Source organism: Amblyomma maculatum, chromosome 3 (genome assembly GCF_055883805.1).
Source record: "Amblyomma maculatum isolate TAMU_Amacu chromosome 3, ASM5588380v1, whole genome shotgun sequence".
NCBI classification, from domain to species: Eukaryota; Metazoa; Arthropoda; class Arachnida; order Ixodida; family Ixodidae; genus Amblyomma; species Amblyomma maculatum.
Window position 1 is genome coordinate 190,422,333 of NC_139346.1, and position 21,696 is coordinate 190,444,028.

The window sequence follows — 21,696 nt, forward strand, 5'->3', positions numbered from 1 at the left end:
CGTTTAGGCTTAAGGTTTAGGTTTGGTTCGGTTGGTAGTTTATAACGTCCCAAAGCAATCCGGGCTATTAGGGACATCATGGTAGGTGACTCCGGCAATTTTCGCTACCTGAGAACTAACATCGCCCAGTTCACGAACGCCTTGGTTTTCATTTTCACCGAAAAGCGGCCGCTGTGTCCGTATGTCCTACACGCAAGGGTGTAATACATTTTTATTTTAAACAGATGGCACTGGCTTTGTTGCTCTAAGTGTAGAGATCTTTGAGGTATGAAACAAACCCTTATCTTTATTCTCCAGTTCGGTCGTTAGGTGTTTGATTTCGTTTTCTGGGCGAGAAACTCCTTATTCAAGTTGTGTATATTCCAGAATTATCAATTGGAAATTATGCTTGTCTTTTTTTTTTAAGGGTGTGTGGGGGGGGGGGGGGGGGGGGACCACGTAAACATGCCCCTTGCAGTTTCTGTCTCCTCACTGTACTACGGGCCCTCTCGCAGATGACAGCGCATGTCCATCATTTCCGCGCATCACGCAATGCTTTCTTCGCGTTATGATTTTTGCCTCAAATCTCGTGACTATAAAACTGGCCTACGACTCAACATCATGAACTGCGTAGTTGACATACTCACAACTGAGCAAAGCACAATAGGACTGCCTACTGATATTTTCTGTGTACACCATTGCATAAATCTGAATGTACACTAGCCCAAGTGCAGCAGTCACAGGAGCATCCACAATGCGAGGAAAATATAAAAGAAATAAGCGAGCGTTAGCAAATATGGGCTGTTCGTTGCCTATGCTTGCGTGACATTGGCTGGCAGCGACATGCGCGGGAACAATAGGATGCAAAAAGAATGCGTAATTTTTCATTTTTTCCTGCACGTGACATCAAGTATCGATTGTTGTTAGCTTCGGTAGATAGTCCGTCAAAGCAGAGGAATTGACGGACACTGATTATTTGACGCGTCACTATCACTTACTGATTCTCGCGGTGACGGTGAGAGGAAGATTGCGTCAGAAGGGTGTCGCAAAGTATCCTTATCTCGTGCTTGGCCGTGGCTCCCGTATGGCCGACATAAATGGTATCAGCAATTAGAGTGACCCAGCTTTGTTCGAGGCTCAGCGCCGAGGCGGTCGGTTGCTCCTAGCAAGAAAGGATCGAGGACCGGTTGCGTGTACCAACGTTGTCGTTTCTACAACGTCATTCACCCAAAGAGATTCATCTGCTACAGAATCTGACAGCTATGAGCAACAAGGTGAGTCGCGCGCTGCGCCCAAGGCACTATGAATGCGCGCATACATAAATGGCTTATTTAGTTTTGTTATTGATGCCCCCGCATTTAAATGGTTTATCAAAGTATTTTATCGTGCGGAGTTCATGAACCGCTGGGCAAGATAACTGGCAGTTTCACCGAGCGAAATGATAGTATGAAGAGGCAAAGGAAAGGTATAGGCGGGTTAGTGAAGCCTGATTGGTTGAATCACTTACAAATGCGCAGAAGGATCAAGCTAGTGAAAGGGAACACTGATACAGAAGATTTTCTGGCCATAAATTCACGATTCATAGTCAAGAAACGGAAACTGACACTGTGGGTCCAGAGCTGGCCTCCTAAGCTATCAGCTTTCAAACGCCGAAGTAGATCTGTAGAGGCCTCCTGTGCTGACGGGAATTTAGGCCATGGCCGTAGACTACTGACCCTCGAGAAGAGATGACAATGCAGTTGGCGAAGCGCCGTCGGTAGAGACACTTGAACACATTGTGCCAGATATTATAGCATATGCTCGGTTATTTTTTCTCATCTGTAGGGCTCAAATGGTAGCGAGGTATTCCTGGTTGTAGCGAGGCAGCACAAATCACACATGCTAAGTGCTCCTAATAATAAATACGCATTCTTAAATTTCATATAAAAGTACTTGAAGAATAATTAAGGGGAAATGAGGGTGCTCGTTATAATACATGAAGGAAAGAAGCCAACAGTCGGCGAGGCCAAGGAAAGCGTTGGGGATAGTACTTTATGTCTTTTTTTTTAATATTTACTTGAATAATCACAGAAATTAGTAATGTAATCTGTTTAAGGGAAACAAAAGTACTTGTAACACAGCAGGGCTAATTTTATTTGTTTGAAAATGAATGCAAATATTTTAGCTGAGAGCTTTATTTATTACGGTAATTTATTTACGCTCATCTAGGTTCAACTGCATCTCGTCAGACCTGCATTGTGGTTACGTCAGAGAACTAATACGTGGTAGGACACTTTTTGTATATATAGACACACACTACTTCTCTCCGCTTCAGCCTGAAGTCTGATCTTCCCTATTCGTATCCAAATATGATGTGTATTTTTTTTTTCATAGCTTTTAAATGCTATAACGGCTAAAAAAATCCGCGCAATGTTGAAATGCAGCAGCATGTAAAACGGGGTCAGCCAGAAATAAGACCCCGTCCTCTTGCACAGATTATAGCCATTTCAGCCGCAAAGCCTATGTTCTTAATAAATATTTTCAATATTTTCTTCATATAAATATTTATAAATGTTTATACACACACATATATATATATATATATATATATATATATATATATATATATATATATATATATATATATATATATATATTGTGATGTACTAGGCGACGACGAAGTGAACAGTGCAGGAGCGGAGAAGCAGAAGAGGATGAAGGGAGAATAAAGCTGGGCGTTCGTAGGAACGGCCGCGTCTCTGCTTGTTCTCCGTTACAATATATATATATATATATATATATATATATATATATATATATATATATATATATATATATATATAGAGAGAGAGAGAGAGAGAGAGAGAGAGAGAGAGAGAGAGAGAGAGAGCGAGAGAGAGAGAGAGAGAATACAAATCTCAGCCGCAGGTGACAGGCGCTTAGGCTTGCATGTCGTTAGAGAGACTACATCGACACAGACCACACGTACAAGGCAACTTGTCATTGATGTTTGCTATTGCAAGTGCCAATGACAATAGATAACGCATTATCATTCGAGTATCTTCACGGTACGTTGAGACTCCAATATCAGAAGGAGCAAGATCTTTGCGTTACTCTAAAGTGTAGCCATTCAATACGCTTTCTGAAAGAGGAAATGTCTTCCAATGTTGAGGATGGTTTATGGATCATGCGGTTTAACTTTCAAACGTGACTCAGGCTATAAGAGATGCCGTAGTGGAGAGCTTCAGACATTTCTACCACCCCGGGTTCTTTGAAGTGCACTGACATCGCACAATACACGGCTCCCTTCCTTTTCGCCTCCATTTAAAAGCATCCTGCCGGCTGCCGGAATTTGATTCCGCATCCTTGGATACAGTAGACTATCAATGTTAAGGCGGCATGACAAACGTAGTCGCTTCTAAAGTAGGGAAAAACCAATACTTACTAAAACAATAAAATTAGGATATGGCCTTGTCCTCAGTGTGACTTTGGTAGACAAACTGGAACCTACCGTGTCGACAAATAAAAGAGAGCGCATAAAGAAAACACAGGAATGTAACCAGACTGAGGCCTGGTTTACAACCTTGCACGTGGAGACGACGAAGAAATCAGTAAGAAAGATAGTGATAGCAGAAAATAGATCTAGCCCTACCAGCACTGTAGAGGCAGTCTCCTATCTTTACGTGTCACTGACCACTAAGGCTCCTAGCAGGATCCTAGCAGGAGCTAAACGAAGAAGCTAGGAGATGGGCGCAATGAGTGGGTGGTGGGGGTGGTGGTGAAAACATTTATTGTATATTTGGAGGTTTGTTTGACGCGGAGCCTTAAGGGCCTCGGCCTTACAATACTGGATGGAGACCCTAGTCAGAGACCCCATTGGCGGTTGCCGCCGCCCGCGCACGCCGCGTTAAGGCCCTTTGGGCCTGTAGGTCACAGCAATGAGTATATACCCTTTGTTTCCTCTCTTCGTGGTTAAGTTAGAAAGTTCAAGCACCGCTCGTTTCATTAAAACCAATTTCTTCATTTGTTTGCTCATAAAAGGATTAGAAGGTTGCAACCGGTAAAAAGATGGATATCTGCGATGAAAAAAAAAAGAGTAGTTGAATTAAAGGACGCAGTAAGTACCGTCTTCTCGATGGACACCTCAACCGTTCCATTTCAGCGACGCTCTAAACGCAGGCGCGTAGACCCACCGGCCTGCACATTCCCCGACTGCTGCTGCGAATAAATGGCGTAATCCTGTGTCTAAGTGCGCCGCTCTCGTTCATACTTAGCTCTGCGACGAGCATGGTTGACCCATTAGCGAGCATTGATTTAGTAGACCAGGGACCGTATTCGATCGTTGACTCAACAAGCTCCCATTTTCCAGTTAGTCGGACGTCAGTGTGACGGCAGCAGCAGTCGAAAGCAGCACACGGCCAGTCACAGAAATCACAAGATAACCTGTCCCCCCCCGTCAATGATAGCCGCCGTCATTCGTCGCAAGCGCCTGCTAACCACTGGATGCTGCGCCATGCCATTGTTGATATGCTTTCGGCAATGAGCCAATAATCCGGTCGCTTTGCGCAAACGTTTTGAAAGCTGGGGCTTTATCACAGAGTAAAGGTTCCAAATTCCCCATCCTCCTCCGCGTTTGACGAAATGTGTTTTGTCTGTATGAAGGTTATAGGATGGCTCAGCACACAGAACGGTTTCAGAGCAAGGACTCTGCATGGGCGACAACAAAACGGGCCTGAGAGAAGCACGCAGCTAGCAGTCAAACCTCACAAAATTAGTAGTCTCCGCCCCCCTTTCACCCGTCAATTAGAAAGACTAGCGAGTAGATGCCGTCAAATCTTGTGACGTCATCATCCAGGATTGCAGGACAGAGTAGAAAGCAAGGAAACTGGTTTTCTGAAGAGGAGCATGAAAGAGCCTTGATATCTATTTTTGTTGCTTCCCGGCCAGCGCATCGCTTTAATATTTTGCAGACTATCTCCGATCGTAGCAATGGGCTTGTTCGTTTAAAATATCATACCTTAGTCAGTGGCCCTTAAAGCGACGAGGGCGTGACCGCAGCACGTTTTTAACAAGCGATTTTTGTTTTTCTTATCGACAGAATTGAAAAAAAAAAAAAATGACACACATGATCAATAAAACCCTTTCTTTCCAACCACCGATTTTCATGCAATGTGCAAAACGTCTTAGGCTCCGCCTTTAAGGGTATGACGTGACAGCTCTAATGGCTCCATGTGCAGCTCTCCTTGCGAATCCTCGTTCACATGCATTCATTTTGCAACTAGTTTAATCACTACTCTCTTAATTCATATCTCCATTACTCACACATACTATTTAGCACTCAGTCGTATACGCTACTACATTATGTCAAACACCACCCGACATATATGTACAGCCCTACATAGCTATGCCGTGCGAATGTACCTGTGCAATCCATATGGTATAGCATGTCTTACTCTGAATGCAAGTGCCCTGGAAGTTTCGATTACCCTCACCCTCCCATCGGAAATGATAACCCCGAGTTGGCAGCTCCTGCCAAAGCGGCCGTGTCAAGTGTGCGCGTGAACTCGTCCAACCTTAGGACCAATCAATACCCAATCAATGACCAATCAATTCCCAATCAATGTCCAATCAATGTGTGAGCAGCCAGCTACCACCAGTCAGATCCATGCCCGTGATTTTTCGCTCTCGACACGGATAACACCGATAGCGCCGGCGCCGGAGTTTTAAAACGAGGCCGCGAGGACAGCTTTTCGCCTAATTGTTCGTGTTACTCAAAAGCTCAGCCGATCTAATACGTCTTGTTTTATTATCTATACAGGCTTTTCGAGCGCCCTACACAATGGAGACGAGAGAAACACACGGCTTGTAACGATGGCTGTTTTTTTAGTTGTTTTGCGGTGGCTTTTTTTTTTTTCTCGTTGTCCAGGCGAACAACGCACAGAGCGGCGTCAAAGACATGAGCAGCGAGAGCAAGCCGAGCGACCGAGAGTGCGGCCATCGAGTGCCCATGAAGCCGGATGGTCCCTGGAGCTGGGTGGTGGCAGTGGCCTGTTCCTGCATGAACTTCTTCTCGGTGGTGATGATCCGCTCTGCTGGCGTAGTCTACGTCAACGTTGTAGAGTGCTTCAACGTCACTAGGCAAGAAGCCGCTTGGCCTATCTCCGTGGTTCCGGCGAGCGCAAATCTTATCGGTAAGCGGTTGCGCCTAAAAGCTTGCCTCTACATGCGGTGAGGGGGAGACTGTGCCAAAACAATGCTACGCAGACAGATAAGGTCTGGACATTTCTCGTTTCCACACGACTGATGCAACAGCAGTGGTCGATGCCTCCGTCTCGATGGCGGAACTTGCAAATGATTGCATCTTGCTATTATTTTCACATACATCTCGTCAATTAAATATAAGCTTTACATGCGAAAGAAAGCAGGCCCTTTACTTATATGGGTACTTTTCGCGGCTCCCAATAATAATAATGATAATGCAGTTATGCTCGTTTTTGCGCCAGATACGGAACAAAATTGGTCGAATGTTTAGGGGAATCCCCCAAGGCGGAGTAGATTTGTAATAAGAAGTAACTACTGGTTCACATTCAGCTTATGGAAAGCTTTTAACTACAAAGTATTCGAGAAAGCTGTGCGGTTTTCCGTTGCAGCCGTACGGCTGTACTTGGGTGGATGGTAAGGAGTAATTACTTACTTATTACAAATCACTTATTACAAATCTACTCCACCTTGGTGGGTTTACCTAAGCACTCGACCAAACCCGTTCCCAATTCAAGTTAATGATCAATTCGCTCTCGCCCTACCGTCTGGTCTACTAGCCATCCTGGTTAGCTCACTTGCTTAAGCGACTGCCGCGGGCAGGTGGGAGGCTCGAACTCCGGATCGGGACGCACATTTTAAGTAACTACGAAGATTCTGAGGAATCTGTATAGCTTCTCTTTGCAGCCCTATGACGGTGCTTTTTTGAATGTCAACGAGCAGTCTCTTTTAGGGAATGAAGTTACAGTCGCTGGTTCACTCAGACGTATATAGGAAGGGAAAGGCGCAGTATCTGTCACACTTGTTTCTGTGGACACCTGACCGCGCCGTAGGAGAAGGGAGGAAGTTGTGAGTGAAAGTGGAAAGAGATAAAGAGGAGCCGTAGTGGAAAACTACGGAGTAATTTCGACCATCTGGGGATCTTTTACGTGCGCTGGCATCGCACAGCACACGGACGCTTCTTCGTTTCGCCTCCATCGAAACGCAGCCGCCGAGGTCGGGTTCGAACCCGGGAACTCCGGACAGCAGTCGAGCGTCTTACCACTGCACCACCCCCGAGATAGAAACTTTTTCTGGAACATTTTCCCGAAAGCTGAATTCAATTGAGTGGTTCAACGACAAGAAAGAATACCAAGCCAATACCGTGCTCTCATCACACGAATCCTTCTGCCGGCACAAAAGGGAAAACACTCTTTGTGGAGGAACGAAGCAGCAGGACACGAAAAGGGATCAACAAAAGATGCAATACAGTTCTGACTTCCAGCTGACAGTTTATTTGGACTACCACTCACAAATGCACAAACCAGTTTGTTCTATATACATTGACAATCGCGCAACATCAGCAACAAGACAAACATTCGTGGAAGCTAAAAAAAAAAAAAAACATTTTCTTGATCCGAAATAGAGAAACATGCCGCTCTAAGCAAATGCATGACCACGGCTCTACCTACGACAAAAATAAGAAAGTTCGCTTCGCATCATTGCTGACGAATATCCAAGGATCGCTTCGAGGCCAAAAGCACGAAGTAATACAATGCACATCTCTGTACTTCATCGATGCTCTAGCTTCCAAATATTCCACTTTGTCATTTGGACTGCGTTTGCATGGCGTTGGAGGACAGACCCGGTTTACACACGTTGTGGTTTTGTTCCCTATCAAGTTCTTATACCGCCCGTATGCTAGTTGCCAGGGGAGCGATGTGCTTTTGTGCTCGAAGGAGAGACGGGAGTGCACTAGGAAACCTAGAATTCTTGGTTGATTTGTTCTCACAATCACTCACTAGCACACAACACACCTTCCATAAGTTTATACCAAGCCTAGAGCTTCATCGTTCCATCACTTCGTCCTTCACGGTGAGGAAAAGCGTGCGAAATATCTGGACAGGTTGTCTCTGAAGAAGCACTGCAACGTAACATCCGTCGTGGAGAAAAAAAACACAAACAATGCTTTCCGAAAAAAAAAAACCGTTGAACAAGAGCGTATGAGCACGAAGCAACACGTGCCCCCTCAACAAAAGAAAAATATATATACTGCGAAGTCAGTTTATGACGTCGCTCCGTAGCCGAGGCAAGGTTTTCCTCGACCATTTTTCTTGCGTCAACGGACGACACTGCCGACCTTCGTTGTCAAGGGTACAATGGTCGAAAGCGACTGAAATGGGCAGCTGACTAACTTAGCGGGTGGCTAAGAACGGCTAGCCCTATAGACATCATTATTGACAGCTCGATTTCCTTTGCTGTCATCCTTTTAGGTTGTAACGGTCACTCTTTGTATCGACGAACAACTAACTGGGGCAAGGAATAAAGCCCAAAAGGACCAGCCTCTTTGACACATCCATATTTTTTAATAACGTTGTTTATTGCCTACATCCAATTTGGTCGTCTGTGATGAACCACTCGCCACATATTCTTGTCTTTGAGTGTGGTCCAGCTCTCAAGCGCCTTCCGAACATTTTAAAATTGTTCCCGGACCTATGAGTTAAAAGAGGTAAGTTATTTCTTTATGGAGTTAGCCGAACATGTCAATCTCCAAAGAATAGTTTGGCAGAAATCGAAACAGAGCTCCGACAGCCTGATTGCGAATCCAAAACGGCAGTTGAGCCTTATTTGGTTGCCAGGTGCAGTTTCCTGCAGATGCTTAACTGCTTGACAGCGCTTTTCTTTTTGTTTGTGCGATTGAAGATTTGTTTTGCATTATCTATTTCAATAAACATCGGAATAGTGTGAGCTTTAGAATTGACTCATCCGTCAGACCCGTCACCTTGAAAGGGTCCATGAAAGCATGAAGCTGTTTACTAAAGCAAGAAAACGAGTACGAATAACAGGTATGCCGTCATTCTTCTCCGCAACAAACAAAAAGTAAGTTAGTTTATTATTGCTCAACATATCAGCGATCGAAAATGGTGCTCCTCCCCCTCCTACTAAGCGCTCGTTGGCGTGTAAGAAAACGTGAAGAAAACAAGTCATCATGGCGCTCACCGCTGCCCGTTTCACCCGAGTCATTCGGAATCGTCCAATGCGTGGGCGTCCAGCAAGTCCCAATTATATCATCGGAAAGAGGACTCACGGGGAGGTGTCACCCTAATCATTTGTGAGCGGGTGCCAGGGGCATATTTAAAAATTATTCGTAAATTGCAGGCTCCACGCAGAGCTCTTAAACTTGACTCGAACACTCACAGAGACCACCTCTATGGATTTCTTGCACTTGAACTTCCAGTAACTAGATTTCCATGCTCTAATGGCAATCAAGTGACCTAAATTAGGGTTAATTGTTTGTTTGTTTAACCACCTCATATTTCCTCTGTTAGCGTGATAACGATGAAAATATTCGCAATGATTTCTTTATTTATTAGGTCCCGTCGTCGGACTGGCAGTCAGAAGGTTTGGCGTCCGGCCAGTTGCGATCATCGGAACAGTCATGTCTTCCGTTGCAGTGATGCTGTGCTTCTTTGCACCAAACGTCCTGGTCCTGACAATATTACTGGGCGTCTTTCACGGTGAGAACAAATTCTCCAAATGGTGTTCATTTCACCGGTCTCTTTTAATTTTACCTTTCTATATACACAATAATCTTCGACACCTATGTCTGTCTGCAAACTAGAAATTTTATAAATGAAAATTTCCAACAAGTGGCGCCGTCTATGTTGTCTTGTGAATATGCGAAAAGAGGACACATCGCCGAAGCCGCATGCCAATTCCTATTCACACCAATGTCCACACTGGTTATCTTAACATGGCCCCAAACACAAAATTGATGAAAAATATGGTCTGTGTCTAGATCGCGGCCGCTGAAACTATGGTAATTAAAAGTATAAAACCACCTGCCCTAGGGATTTTGTCTTGTTAGTTTAATAATTGCTCATCGTGTAATGGCGGACCAAGTAAACGAGGAAATGTTTGAGAAGTATCGCCCATTTTCGGTGTGCAAAGAACACATCCTGAACGACCCAGTGCTAGACAGTATTTCTTATGAAAGGAACATGATTGTTACGCTGCGAGTATAGCATTACTGCACTGTCTGTCTGAGCAAGAACATGCCTGTTTAAGTAACAATGACCAGAATGTAATAGCATGGCCAACACTAGAGCAACACTACAGTTATTTCTGTTTCGGCCCTAATGGCTCCGAATTTCCTTCATGAAGATAAGCAGGATAAAAATGCGCCGGCGTGCGAAAAATGCGCCAATTTCTCTGCTCCCACTGCTTTTCTATCGCCTACATTGTTCTGTGTCCAACAATGGTGGACGTTACCGCTTTAATTTACGGCAAACCATACACTTCGAATTCAACAATTCTCGAAGTAAACTGAGAAGTAGGTATTTCAGATGTCCTTGGTATACCATATACAATCTTGACTGTGGCCTAAGAAAGTGAAAGATGAGAAGAAGGAAAGCGTTTTCAGCACCTCCCTGCTTCCATTGAGCGATGGAGGAAGAATTTAAGAGAATAAAGGAAAGTGGCCCATAATTATCCACCCATATCGAATCAATGACTAGTCCGTATTGGCCTAATGTACTTCACTGGCAACTGTACGTCGTTGTGGGCCGTGGAACAGTGAGGACATGGCCCAAGTATTTCGGGCACCATAACGCCTCTTACCAGGTCACGTTTATGGCGCCAAAGCGACAACAGAAAGAGAGAATATGCGCGATAGTTTGCTCACGTGGGCAATTGTGCTACGCAATACTGCCTGTCATTCTAATCAGTTATAGATATTCATTTGTAAAGACCATATCCTCAGCCCCAGACGTCACAAAGGCCGTGTGTTCAAAAGTACAAGTCTGCAGCATGTAGTTCATTCATGAAAGGTAGTACCTCAAGCAAGAGAGGAGTCCGTCTAGTTGCGTCAGCTTTCTAAAATATGATGTGTACCCCACGCTCAGCGGAATAGTTCCGTAATGAGCAATCCAGGAAGAATCCTTGCCCAGTTTATGCGCGCCCAAGATTGTGCCTATGTAAAGGGCAGCTCAGCTATGTTTCTACATGCGATATTCTACAGCAGCTTCTGAGATTGGGCGTTTGCTTCCACAAGCTTACTGATTTCTGTTAATTGATGCAGTGATGTGGTAACACATGGTAGAAGCACCACAACCAGCTTACGTATGCGCACTGCGGATGCAGCTTACGTGTGCGTCAAGTGGTTTGCACCTACCATTTGGTCTCGTGCACGATGCGCGAACTGGCCCCGCTGTAAGACATCCGTGAAAACATTTTGTGTGAACCCCAAGTCACTGTATCCTATATAAGGCCTAAGTGAGATATATATGTGCGACTACGCCAGGGTCTGTCATCAACGCGAAATTATAGAGGCCACACGCAGTCTGCTGGTGTGCCGAAAGGAACTATAGAACAAAATCCAGCTACTAGCTTGCCCTTTGTCCCCAGCTCAACGATAAATATTGCGCCATCTCGAGAGGTTACGAAGACAACGCTGCAGTTAGTTCTGTTCATCACAGGTCTTCGCAAGATGCCATTGCCTATTTGGTGTGATGTCAGAACCGTGCGTTCACGCCCGTTCTTTGCCTTTTACCAACGCTACACGGAAGTAAATTTAGCAGATTTTCGCCTCATGGTTGCGGCACAACTCAGGAATCATTATCAAGATTGAAGTCTTTTGCACCACGGTTCTCGTATAGGCAGCATGCAATGAAGTTTGCTCTGGCAACCGCCGCGCCGTAACACATATCCTAACGAGAAGAGCAGATACTTTTTAGGCGGTTTCGGAGGGCGTTTTCACGCCACTTGCATGAGCTTACAGGGATCAGATTGCACGCTGTGTCGAAGCTTTGCATGGCGTGTTTCAGATAACTGGGCTATATCGAGGACGCCGGGGCTAAGATGTTATCTGTCACACGCGTATCTATAATGGAGCTTAATATGGTCGGTCGTTTATCGCGAACCAAGCGGCTAACAACAGCATTTTTGAGGCACCCTGCAGGACAATTGCAGCGCCACCTAGGCAGTGCAGGTTCCCTATAACGACAGAGGCTTGCTTATCTAGATGCTTATTATAGACGTATTTCTTGCCCCATGCAGGCATTCATCTGCACTTGGCCATGGCGCGATTTCTTACGCAGCTCTATCTCACCTGAGTATTAATGGTCGAGCTGCACTCTTCAGTTGCTTAAAATACAGATGGGTATCAAAGTGCTGCTCCGTAACACTAAAAGGTCGACCGTCCGATTGCTCTTTAGAAGCCTGAAGAGCCTCGTTACGAACATACCTTATATCGACCGGTTTCCCTAGCAAGTTGTGTTTGAAATTATATAGGCGAAAGGTGCTGGGGTGTGTTTCGGCATCAACCTCGTGGCGATGGTGGACAACAAAAGGCTCCCCGAAGACACGTGGCTTCTGTCTTTTTAGGCATCAAAGAGGTTTAGTACAGTGTTCTTCAAGACGGCATTATTGATACGCTTGACGACTTGGTCGTTGGCGGCAGTCTATACCTGTAGATTGTAGGCTACCACAGCGACTACTTAGTATGCATGGTTACACATGGAGAGACTGCTCTTCATTGGGCCGGGCCCTCTGTGAGGTTCTACAGGGTCCTCAGCCCAGCTTTATTGAGCATTACGCTAATTGGTCTGGTGGGTGCACTGCCAACTAACATCTACATCAGTGCATATGCTGACGACATCTGTATCTGGGCCTCTGATTGAACACGACCGTCAGCGTGCGACATTGCAACGAGATGCGTCGTCGACATCAAGGTACCTGTGGCATCAGGCCTTGGTGTCAGCAGCAGAAAAATGGGCTGTGGTCACATTCAGGCTCAAATCTGTCTGCCTATATCCTATAAAACTTAACAGGATTGCGATATCCTTCTCCCAGCACAGATCTTCAGGCATTATAACTGACCGCGGTCTTTCATAACCGAAGCATTTCAATATACTAAAGATGACGCTTAGTAATTTTGCAAGTTGTTCGTTTTGTATGTTGAATCAAGGGACCAAACAGAGTGTTCCTCACTACGAATTTACGATGTTTGCAGGCCACATTTGATACAACCTCCCAGTGCTCTATAATATGAGCATTCTCTCCTTGCGAACTTCAGACAGCGTTAGAGCCCCATGCGCTCAATGTAAGCCAGGAATTGCCCCGGTGCGCCTCCTACAAGGGCCCCATTGAGGAAGCGCACGCTCGATATACATGTCACGCAAACCACTTCATTGTCCAGAGCCGACATCGTTGTCACATACTGTCGAAGAATTTGGATGAGTGCCTGGCAGCAATTTTTCAAATGCACTTCGCTCCCACCAGTCGCAATACCATATCGAACCGTCCAGTAGCCATGGATGAAAACTCAGCGTTCGATTCGCCTAAGGGTTCAAGGTATACTAAAGAAATGTACGGTACAGTTAGCTGACTGAAGCGACTGAAGGATCACAAAACTATGTTTATGGACATACTGAGATTTATGTAACCACAAACATCGAAGAATATCAGAACCATGTTTGCGTACACGCTCAAGCATGTGTACGCATCGGCACGCACAGGCATCGAGAACAGAAGTAGTGATAACTACTCAGCAGACGACTTGCCGTTTCTTTTCAAGGCATATTTATACATCAACCGCTACTAAGCTTGTGGCACTCCGGAAAGTCATTCGCCACATCTGTACGGAAGCACTTCAACAGTGGAGTATATTCACAGATTCGAAACCAGAGCAGCAAATTTTGACAAGATTGCTACGCCACACCATGTACCAGTATCAGGCACCAGACATCCCCGAGCTTATTTCGTCTGCTCGTGACCAAGGCGCCTAGATTATGTTTTGCTTGCTTCTATAGTCACTGCGAGCTCGACATAAATAAAAAGACAGATGCTGAAGCGAAGAGCGCCTTCAGCAATGAATAACTTCCGAACAGTTGCCTTAAATTTCCGTGGACCGGACAACACCAATCTCCTTTCGAACTTTTTGAGTTGTGCGATCGCGACATACCAGAGTCAACCCGGTCAGCCGGCAATTATATTTTTTGTTCCGCGTAAAATTCCGCGCATTCATGATTGCTGTTGACTGCGTCCAGACGTTGAATTTGCACGAAATTATACTTACATTTATTTGGACACGTGGACTTCCGGGACTGTTTAACCTGTGTCATTACTATGACTGTGGACCATCTACTACTGGCACGCCCAATGTATGAGCGCGAAAGACTAACGCTAACCGCTTCCTTGATAGTTTCTACAGCAGGCCGCGGTCAGAGGACTACTACTCTTGGTCGAAGAGATGGAAAGTTATCCAGGCAATACAGGCATTTTCTTGCTTTTTGAGCGACACGAGTCTCCACTCGCTACTATGATGCGAAGAAATGTGCGGGCATATAATTTTCATGCCTCTTCACACCACACACTCCTCCATCCCTACTCTTTCCTTCGCATCTTCCCCTTTCCTAGCCTCGAGCAGGGGATCATATATTCACCTCTTCAGTCAACGTTTCTGGCTTTCCAATAAAGAGACTCATCTAAATATACATGTATCCATGACGAGCCTGTTTTTTTTTTTCTGTGATGTCAAATAGTATTTATAATCTTAATGTCTGCTGAAACTATTCGTAACTTTCAATTGGCTGGGCACTGAATTCTAACAGTGTTTATATAATTGGTTTATTTATTTTCGCATAAATTACTATGAATGCATATATGATGCATTTTCTTCGTTACCTGATGCATGTCTTAATCATCCTCGGAGAAGACAGCAAAAAAGTTAATGCTTTTTATTTTTTGTTTTTAGTTTAACAACGTAGGACACTTGCATTTAAGCCTGCCTTGTCAGAGGAAAGAAGTTATGCTGCGATGTTTCAGGTGGTTGAATTATCTTTAAACCGATCCTTGCTTAATGGACGGTAATATTCTAACCATGTCACTCTACGATATGCGCAGGTATGGGCACGGGCATGACCATAACACCGAACGTCGTTTGCCTCAACGAGTGGTTCGACGAAAAAAAAGTCCGGGCAAGTGGCATCATTTACGCAGGAGCCACATTGGGATCGTTCGTTTTTCCTGTCCTGTTCAAGTACTGCAACGACGTGTATGGCATCCGGGGATGTTTCCTCATTTTCGGTGCCGTGATGTTGCATTCCACGGTGTGTTCCCTATTTGTGCGGTCGCCCCCATGGGTCTGGAAAGAAAAGAAAGCCAAGGAGAGGAGAAAGCAGGCTGAAAAAAACGCAACTATGCTCAAGAAGCGAAACGAGCTGACAGTTTTTCCTGGGGTCAAGAAAGACTCTGGTGCCGGTACAGAGAACAAAGCATTCGACTGGAGTGCGGATGATAATAAAGGGGAGGAGATAAGGATGCATCACCTTGAAACCGGATCTACTGAAAATTGTAGAGAAGGAAGGGTACGTTGAAAGCCAACACCACAGTTTTTTTTCTCCTGAACAAACTTCCACCGCACAAATATAACCTCACACTGGTTGTACCATGGTTGTTCCAGGTGAATCAGCAGTCCTGTAAAGAGAACGGACATATCACGGGCATCTCAAAGCGTCCATCAGTAAAAAGCGGCTGTTGCGACTGCAGAAACGAGAGCCATAGAATCAAATCACCAGCGCCTGCAGTGCAGAGAAGCGTAAGCCAGGACTGCAGTGGCTGTCAAGGAGATATCTGCTTCGAAAGTAGAATGGATCCTGCCGTCTCTTCAGCACATGAAGAATTGCGGCTTCAGCCATCCACACCGGACGCTTCTCAACTTACCAGCCCACGACGCAGGGTACGTCGATCCTCGTCCAGTGCATCATCCTTGTCAAATTTTTACTGCATTTACGAGCCGGCTTCCCACAGCAACGCTATTACCAGCATACCAGAGTCAGAGAACAACGACGATACAGAGTTGGAGGTCGAAGCATCGAATCCGGGCCTGCAGGAGGAAAAGAAACGGCTATTCGGGGTCATATTTATTATGGTGACTATTACATACATTTTCGTCACGAACGCCAACATGCTATTTATGACAGTGGTGATGGACTTCGCCAGAGATCGAGGTATCAACCTCGACGAAGCTGTCTACTTACTCTCGGCGTTCGCCGCTGCTGACATTGCGGGACGCCTGAGTTGCGGCTGGGTCGCCGACACAGGCTTGATCGAGAAGAAGACAATTGTAGGCCTATGCTGCACCTTGTTCGGCTTGGTCATGCAGGTGAGCTGTACTTCAATTCCGTTTACTGTTGTTCTGAGCGAAATTTATTGTAGCAAATATCATGGTAATGGTAATACTTGGCATTGAAGCGTTCCATCTTACTACAGTGCCAAATTGAGTGGGTTAATTCTGCATCTCATTGTTGCAGTTCGCAAAGAAAGCAGGATTATCAGCAACGTAACGCCGTGCTCTTTTATTTTTGTTTCAGGTGATTCCTTTCTGCACGGAATACATCGGTCTCATGTGTGCCTGTATTTCAACTGGCTACAGCGTAGGGAACAGCGTAGTATTGTTTAGTGTGATACTTGCAGATGGCGTTGGTGTAAAGCGCATTCCTACAGCCATGGGAATGATGACTTTCTTCTCTGGTCTCACAGCCTTTGGAAGACCTGCCCTCATTGGTGAGAACCGAGTCCTCTATTTTTTTTTACCCATTTTCTGCATAACCTAGGTGAGCGGAGGGCTGTTAGTAATCCTAAACTCACCGAAAACGCAAGGTTATGAAATCCTATCCTACCTAGTGCCCAATGAGGCCAAATATATAAGACTCAGAAACTAAGTAGATAATGGTGCGAAGTGTATACGGTGGTCCTGGGTTGATAACTGGTATCGATAATATTCTGCAAAATAAGCCAGTTATGAAATGAGGTATTTAATTCTCAAAAAAAAACAAGTATAAGATTAATCTATATACACTATTATTTACGCGTTGACCAAATCCATTGCCTAGGTCACCATTAGATAACATTTTTCATACAATTACATTCTATATTTAGTACTTATGGTACTCAGTTATCTACACTGTTATAACCACGTGGATCAAATCCATTGCCTAGGTCAGCATTACATATCTTTTTTGATTGAATTACATTTCATCTTTAGCACTTATGATGCCGAGTGATCTACAATGTTATTCCCACGTCGTCCAAATCTATTGCTTAGGTCAGAATTACATAACTTTTTCATTCAATTACATTCCATATCAAGTACCTGTGGTGCCGAGTTATCTACACTCTTATTTCCACGTGGATCAAATTCATTGCCTCGGGGACAACTTTCTGTGGCAATGGAGCCAAAGCTATGGGAGCGAGGCTTTCCTAAACGTGTTTCTGCGCGGTTGATACACTGAAATTCCGGCTGTAATTATTTAAACCAAAACAGAGAGCTAAGTTTTAGACGTTATCTAATTTGTCAACGTCATTTTTAGTTTCATGATCCCGTGCTGTACACGCGTACTCTAGTATAGGCCTTGCATTAGTAGTGTATCTATAACTGTATAAAAATAACTGTAATAAAATATTGGCAGAAGCAATTAGGTCAGCTTACTTGTATGAATGCTGAAACAGTACGTCGCACGGGTAAATGTTTTGTGAGTGTGATTTTTGCCATTTACATAAGCTCTTTCTGTATTTGGTGTGTGTTTGTGCATTCTATGTAAACTGTGGGTGCTTCACGCAGCCGCTGGGAGCCGTATTAGCCGAAACTTCGGTTTTAAAACATGCGACTGGAAGCACATAAGTCGTTGGTTCGAATCCTTCTCGCAAGCTTATGACCACTATATGCAAATAGAAATGTTATGCCATCACTCTAAACACTGCACGAGAAACGGTAGAAAGGTTGCGTCAGAATTTTGGTACGAAAGGTGGAAAACTGACGCGACAACAAAATTGGCCAGTGGTGTAAGTATATATACTCGAACGAAAGGCATACGATTGTGTCCTCGGCCGCGTATGGATCTGTATTCACAGAAGTATATCGTGGATGTCCGCTTTCTGTGGTTGATTGAAGACGTCATACATTTTTCTGCAGTTTTTCTCGGTGATCAGCTGTTGGGGGTCTATGTTTTTAGCCATATCTCAGGCACTAAAGCCGCCGGTGTTTCGCGTAATCTGATAAATATTGCTTTCGCATTATAAGCCTCGTAATTGCATCTGTCATATATAGACTGGCATAGTAACTTCAGGAAGTCCCGTATATAACGCTTTGCAAAAGCTGGCCACCCGCTTTTCAAAGAGCAGGACCGGACAAATCTTTTCTATCGCTTGTTCAGTTAGAAATGGGTAATCAATGTATATGTGCCCATTTTCAATAGAAAGCGTTCTGGTGCTCTACAATCCCCACCATCTTTTTGTTAAAGAAGTCGATGAAAGTCAGTCGCGTGAGTCCTAAACACGCAAAACACTTCGCGCGTGCCGTATTTTCAGAGTTCTCGCAATTTCTTTCGATCGCCATTCTGCCGTTTTTCCTTAATCTCAGCAAAATGCATTTACCCTCTCAGGCCCGCGAACAATCTCACTTTCCCCGGGTGAGACATGTTTAAGTTCCATGCACAACCAATGCACGCAGGGTGCTGTGTATTCAAAATCGATCGTCACCTATTCGCGCTGCATTCGGTGGCCTTGCAGAGTGTCTCAACAAAGCTAGAGAATAGCGTTCGGTTTCACTACTCGTAGCTCCAGTTTAGTTCAGAAGTGAAACACTAAACTTAAAATTTCTCAATCTGTTACTTACTTTATTTTCCCAGAATAAATACGCCAATACAAACTTGTGTGTGCTTTTACTGCGAAACGGGGCACCGATTTCCAACGTAGAGTTTTCACAATTACATACCAAAGTCGAAACTATACAAGCAAGCTTTTTCAGTCAATCACGACTTGACAAAGACGGCAAAATTAGTCCAGGAGGCTCGATTGAATGTTTGTAGCAATAGATTAGCCACTCTTCCAGCCATTGATAACAATTATTATGAGAGTTGCTCTCTTTTCTGTCCCTCGGACTACGTGGGAAGCCTAAGCCAAGATTTTCAATTCAAACAATCTTAGCAGACCGGCTGGGTCACTTCAATAGGTCAGGCCACCTCCTCTTCCATATTTCCTCACAAGCATAGAAACATTATCCACGTTAGCGTTCTGTTTAAATTCATAAGCGAATTCTTTGATGCCTGTAGAATTGTAATCATTCTGAGAATTCAGGGAAGACGTAAAATGAACACGGGCCATGAAAAGACGGATGAAAAGCCAACTGAAAAAGAGGCAATCATTCCTCCAGGAACTCGCGCTCGCAGTGGACTGCTTTATTGTACCAAAATTTACTCAGACATAGCAAATTATCAGTTCAGAACAATTTGAATGCGTAATAAAAAGGGCAAGCTTCGTATATATATATTCACTGAGCACTAGCATTCGTGCGACATTTATATGTTCATCCTTCACCGTTGCAGGCTTTTTTCGAGACAACATTGGGAGCTACGACAACATGATGCGAGCCACCGGCTTCGTGGTTCTCGTCATCGGTCTCGTTTGGCTCTTCCTTCGCTTCCTCGAAAGGTCTCGAAGCCGAGCATTCAAGCTGAACGCCTCGACTAAGCAGACTTCTTTGCCATGACAAGTTGGTGTGAAGTGGTGCGAAATATACGAGAGACTTACATACAGGGCACCTGGAGCACCAAACCTCGTCCTAAAGACTATGGACAAACTGCTGCAGAACAGTTCACCCTGTGCGTGGTCTTTTTTTTTTTTTTTTTTTTTTTTTCTTTTTTTAAGGCATAAGGTGGTGACTGTTGACACGTGGCTGAAACAACTAGGACGGTATTATGGGGCCTAGCGGTGGGTGCCTCCATCTAAAACCCGCCCTTTCAATGCGAATTAATTCAAAGTGATCTTACGCATCGATGGTGTATAGAAAGAACATTGTCTCCGCCTTCTGGACGTACTACGTCTGAATCCCGGTTGCGCACGGGAAAAAAGTTTCCAATGGTTGGGTGAACGCACATACACACACAGGAATGCACGTTTAAAGAGGCCTGACATGACATTTTAGGCACAACAGATTTATAAACACCCACAGAATTAACAATATGAACTCCACCTACCTTGATTGCTATGTTGTTTCTGCCGTTTAATGTTACCAGCGTGACAGGCACTCGTGCTCATTGCAAGCATGTATACGTTCTCGTCAGCCTTTCAACGTCTCTATAATGGCTGCAAAACACATTTGGATGCAAAAAAAAAAATTGTATTTACAAGAATGACGAAAATTCTGCCCTCATTTCTTGCTATTGATTCACGGGGCCACCGGTTTGATCTTGTGAACTAATTAAAAATGTTTTATCTTTACAGCTTTGGGAACAAGAATAAGTGGAAGAGCGCGCGTACATTTAAAGAGTGTGGAGTAGTTTCAAGGTCAGCGATGCGTGGAAAATGGCGGAGGTGCTTTCAGGATGATGATGAGCATTTATTAACTCTAAAGAAGGGACCTGTGCTGGAAGGAGTCCTCAGTCGAGGACTATGAATTTTGTCGTCAGCCGGGCTCAGTGCACAAGCTGCCACTTGTTTTCCAGGCCAAAGGATAGTCAGTGCAGTATTCCACAGCTTTTAGTTGGGATTACTGGGGCTGTTTTTATTTCCGGGAAACCTCTTTCATGAGGTGTTTGTCTGTCCCGTGGTAGGTCTGATGGCTCGTTCCGTGATGTTGAATAATAGCGATGTAGTGCTGGAGCACAGTTTCTGATGACCGTGAGTCATTGTGCGGGGGCCAGAGCTTTTGAAAACATTTCCGGTGGCCCAGAATTCTGACACAAAACTCTACTGCTCGGCTCACGGGAACAATCACCCGACCGCTAGGTCATACGGCACTTCGTGGGCATAGCACCTTTATGAAAAAGGCGGTGGATTCAACGCTGTATGATCTACGCTGCCCTCTCGCCTGTAAGCAGAAGTAATTCAAGTGCTGCGCTTCATAGAATGATAGTGTGGAGATGCTCCTCCACTCGCTGTGTCTGACAGTCAAGCGTTTCATATGAGAGAACTTTTGTCATCTCAACATCATGTATCCATAAACAGATAACTTTTGTGGACCGCCCAAGTTCCACGGTTTGTACCAAGCTACGTGCCCTCTTTAGGATGTGTATATACTCCGGCGCGCCGATCAATAAACTTTCTTTCCAGCATTCTTCATTGTGTTAATCACACAACGTCTTTGCAGTAGTTCTCTGTTCTGGACTGATGCACTTTGTTTCTGCAGCAAGGTAAGAGGACAGGATTCCATATCGGCGGCTTCTGACATTTGGAAAGCGTGTTTCGGGGATATGCGACGTTCGTAAACGAGGCGTCTCGGTCCCATATTGCTCAAACTTAAAGGCTGAAGTTAGCTGTGCACCGGGAGGCCCTAGCCTCGCCCGGAAAACCAGCCTATCATCTTCTCATGCTTACTGATTGTGAAAGATGTGAGTGCTGTTATTATGTACGGAGGGCATAAAAACAACTGTGAACAAATCGGCTTAGGTAGAGTCATTCATGGTTCAATCATGGAGGGTAACAGGGCGCTTTTTTACCATC

General features: G+C 44.7%; 1 protein-coding gene across 1 annotated transcript; it reads left to right on the forward strand.

The window, feature by feature from the left end:
* Positions 1-5,888: 5,888 nt before the first annotated feature.
* Positions 5,889-21,199, forward strand: LOC146197265 (monocarboxylate transporter 9-like). Its single transcript, XM_084599062.1, has 6 exons — positions 5,889-6,149; positions 9,570-9,713; positions 15,100-15,563; positions 15,659-16,360; positions 16,569-16,761; positions 19,581-21,199. The coding sequence occupies exons 1-6, from the start codon at positions 5,915-5,917 to the stop codon at positions 19,742-19,744; spliced, it is 1,902 nt and encodes a 633-aa protein (XP_084455188.1). The 5' UTR covers positions 5,889-5,914; the 3' UTR covers positions 19,745-21,199.
* The last annotated feature ends 497 nt before the right edge of the window (positions 21,200-21,696 follow it).

What these genes read in the sequence shown, in the direction of transcription:
- LOC146197265 (XM_084599062.1), top strand. Translation starts at nt 5,915, where the DNA reads ATGAGCAGCGAGAGCAAGCCGAGCGACCGAGAGTGCGGCCATCGAGTG. An exon ending in ATTACTGGGCGTCTTTCACG is followed by an intron (nt 9,714 to 15,099) that starts GTGAGAACAAAT and finishes CGATATGCGCAG; the next exon opens with GTATGGGCACGGGCATGACC. An exon ending in TGTTCGGCTTGGTCATGCAG is followed by an intron (nt 16,361 to 16,568) that starts GTGAGCTGTACT and finishes TTTTTGTTTCAG; the next exon opens with GTGATTCCTTTCTGCACGGA.